At 40.6% G+C, this 3942-nt stretch overlaps 1 protein-coding gene across 1 annotated transcript in view; it reads left to right on the plus strand.

The window, feature by feature from the left end:
• The window catches only part of focad (focadhesin), a gene marked incomplete at its 5' end in the record, with an annotated part of 114289 nt that overhangs the window by 61740 nt on the left and 48607 nt on the right, over positions 1-3942 (plus strand). Inside the window, 5 exon segments of the mRNA XM_014021068.1 lie at positions 869-1004; positions 1168-1356; positions 2513-2634; positions 2710-2802; positions 3490-3578. Of these exon segments, the coding sequence (XP_013876522.1) occupies positions 869-1004; positions 1168-1356; positions 2513-2634; positions 2710-2802; positions 3490-3578 (629 nt within the window).

The following is a 3942-nucleotide window of genomic DNA, read 5'->3' on the forward strand; positions in this document are numbered from 1 at the left end:
AAGTAAATAGGTAAGTAAGTAAGTATGTAGGTAAGTAAATAGATAAGTACAAAAGTAGGTAAGTAAGTAAATAGGCAAGTAGGTAAGTAAATAGATAAGTTGTTTAGTGAAAAAGTAGGTAAGTAAACTTTATTTCTGTAGCACTTTTCACAGACACAAACATCACAAAGTGCTTAACAGAGAACAAAATAAAACAATAAAAACAGGTCATAAATATAATGAACAATTTAAAAAGCAGTAAACAAAGCTTAACTAAATGCCTGTCTAAATAAAAAATGTCTTAAGACGATTCTTAAGAGTCAGTGGAATCTGAGTAGCAAAGGGGCAGAGTGAGAGTGTTTCAAAGCCTCGGGGCCACCACCTGAAAAGTTCAGTCTCCACGTGTTTTGTAATGGATTCCAGGTACCTCCAACAGCATTTGAATTGAAGACCACAAAGTCCTGGATGGACAGAGAGGCTTCAGAAGGTCCAATATGTATTTGCATGACCATGACTTGCTCTACAGGTTAAAACCAACAGTTTAAAATTACCAGGGACCAGAAATTTATTACGTTTTACCTGACTGTGGCTCAGTTCTGATGATCAGATGATGAAGACTAAATAGGATGATGGATCTGTATAACTGTTCAAAGAGCCATGAATAACCATCTGCTGAAGAAAGTTTCACCTCTTTAATTCTGTTCAGTGTTGATGGAACATCATCTGGATCCATTAAACTGTTCAGCTCTGAGACAGAGTGGTAGAAATGTAATAAAGAGTACATGTTGAAAGTTCAGGTGACTGTAGTTAGTTTTTTGCTGCTCTTATGTCTGTAGGATTTGTGTTTGTAACAGTCTTGATATTTGAGCTGGATCTGTCTGATATGTAGGCTAGACCAGCTGTAAAGATGACTGAAGACGACGATGACAATGAAAAGGAAAACGAGGAAGAGGAGAAGGATCTGTCAGTGCCTGGATCCTCCTATGTTAAATTGATGGCTCTAACCTCCACCTCAGTTCTACCAGGTCCATCAAACTTAATATGACCCTAAAATATGAGATTGATAGTTTTATGGTGTGTTGGGTTTCTTGTGGTAAAAGAAACTTCAGCAGACAATCAGATTTTGAGTCATTCAGATGGAGATTGTTGAAGAATTATTATAAATTTAAACAACATTTTTGTTTTCAGCGTTTRAGCTTTTCCTGACGTCACTGGTCAAACAGGAAATGAGTCAGATGCCTCGAGGAGTGTACTTCTCTGCACTGAGGGGGGGTGGTCTACGTTCGGACCAAGGGAAGACAGTTGCAGGRATCCCATCCTTTATGCTTAAAACCTACGAGAAAAACAAGCAGCCTGGACTAAAACCTGGACTCGCTGGTCAGTAAACTCCTGTTTTTCCTGTGCTCTGTGGTAAACTTGATTAACATGTTACTGTTGTCCTGTTCATCTGACTGTTTTTAGTATTATTTCAAATGTTTTGTTTTCTTTAGTTTTCTCTCTATCATGTTGCATAACCTAATGGACAATCAAAAAATACAAGGGTTGGGCAATGAAAATGAAACACCTGTCATGTTAGTGTGGGAGGTTTCATGGCCAAATTGGACCAGCCTGGTGGCCAATCTTCATTAAATGCACATTGCACCAGTAAGAGCAGTGTGTGAAGGTGCAATTAGCAGGGTAAGAGCACAGATTGGCTCAAAATATTGCAATGCACACAACATTATGGGTGACATACCAGAGTTCAAAAGAGGACAAATTGTTGGTGCACGTCTTGCTGGBDCATCTRTGACCAAGACAGCAAGTMTTTGTGATGTAYCAAGAGCCACAGTATCCAGGGTAATGTCAGCATACCACCAAGWAGGACCAACCACATCCAACAGGATTAAYTGTGGACACAAGAGGAAACTGTCTGAAAGGGATGTTATGGTCTAAAACCAGCTGTTTCAGTTTCATTGTCTAACCCCTGTATATCAGCTTAATGAAGCTTCATGGAGAGAAAAGTGGGGCTGGTTATGTAGATGGGAGCTCAGCTGATGAGCCGTGTTTGGTGGAACAAAGCTCTGCTGGATGCTGATAGGCTGTCACATTATGACATCACTAAAAAGCAGCCTCTGGCACCTTCTCTTTTAGTCTCTGTGGCAGATCACAGAGCTGTTAAATTCAGAGGTAAAACCTCTTTGAACAGTTTGGTTGTTGATAGTTTGGATGAAGCTATGACCTTGGATTATTCAGAGAGCTCAACAGGACAAAAACAGTCCAAACATTAATCAGGTTCTAGTGAAAAGATGAGATGAGATGAGATGAGATGAGATGAGATGAGATGAGATGAGATAGACCTTTATTGTCATTGTACAGAGCATAATGAAATTACAGTTCAGAACACCCATTCTGAAGAAGACAGAATATAGAGAACAGGTGCTCTGGGTCATGCAGACACTGTAATCATTTAACGTATTTATTCTCATTAATCTGTATGAGTTTAATGTGAAGAGGTCTGAATACTCCCCTTTTCATCAGCTGTTGTCTGTTTCAGCTGGTCTGCTGCTCTGCTATGAGCTTCCTGTGCAGACGGACCGCAGTGGACGGCCCATCGAGCGTTTCCTCGTCAGCCGAAGTCGCAGCTACCAGCAGACCCTGACAGCCCTCATTCATGAAGTATTAACTCCTACACTCGTCTGATGGAGCTGTGATATGAAGAAAGTCTTTCACTCTGCTTGTTTTGTTGTGCAGGTTAACATTCAGCCGTCTGAGTGGCATCGGGCTCTGCTCCTGCCCCACTCATGGAGGAGTTTCATGAACCGAGCCTTCCACGCCGTCCTGCAGGTGTGGCGCTAACACCGGACCATTGCTACTTTAGCTTTTGGCTACTGTTCTGCTACCATGTCTTTTTAAGTGAAGTTTTGTGTAAAATATCTTACCTGCTGTAAAGAACTCTTTGAACGAGTAAAGTTTGAAAAGAGTAAAGTTTAATTCTGACAGGCTGATGAGATAAAGACAGGAACATGTCTAACACATCATTTTTATTTCTGCCACTTTAAAATAACACCATCTTGGTGATTTCATTGTTAAAGTTAATGCAAAGACTGTTTTTTAATTCACATTACACATCCAAAAATATTCAAAAACCAAAACAACTGGACTTTTATTCTGAAGGTCCGGTCAAGATTTTTATTCATTTAATCCTTTATTCTTCTTGATTTCTGTACGACCAGGATCACAATTCTTTACATMCTAGCAGAAAGTTAGAAAACGCTTCAAGAAGTGACCACAGCTGCTACTGCTGCTTTTTGTGYTCATACATAGCCACAATATTCCATGTAAATTAATGATGACCTGCTTTGAAATTCTTGAGATTGGAGGTAGCAGCTAACCTCTTAGCCATTAGCTTGTCAGTTCTGTCAGGGTTCAACTCAAATATCTTCGCAGCATGTGAGATATTAGAGATACCTTAAGGTCGAAAGATACCTTTTAGTGAATTCTCCAAAGTTCAGTAAACTGGTTTGTGCTCAGGGTCGACGTTCTGAGTTGGAAATGCAGCAGAAGCAGGGCAAAGAGGACCCAGAGGAGCTGCAGTACAAGCAGCACTGTGCCTGGTTGTGGTGAGAAACCCCCTCRTTTTTACCTGGTGCCCTCGTCCAAAAGGGGTAGGGGGATGACACACTGGACAGGTGTCCAGTTAAAGGGCCAATATTATGTGTTTCTCAGGCATACATTTAAATACTATACCATAATAAAGTATCTATGTCACCTTTAGCTGTTATTAAAATGCTGTTTTTATGTTTAAATAGAAAATAAACTTATCTTCTCATCACTTCCTCTTCTAAACGCCTTGAAATTGGCCTCTGTCTCTTTAACCGTCGGTCGGGAGGGGGTGGTGTCATCGCGCACGCCCGGGGGTGGGCTGTTTCGCGCGTGCGCTATGATACAGTTTACTTAGCATCTGAAAATACATTTCCTCAAAGG

This window comes from Austrofundulus limnaeus, unplaced genomic scaffold (assembly GCF_001266775.1).
Source record: "Austrofundulus limnaeus strain Quisiro unplaced genomic scaffold, Austrofundulus_limnaeus-1.0 Scaffold277, whole genome shotgun sequence".
In the NCBI taxonomy this organism is placed as follows: domain Eukaryota; kingdom Metazoa; phylum Chordata; class Actinopteri; order Cyprinodontiformes; family Rivulidae; genus Austrofundulus; species Austrofundulus limnaeus.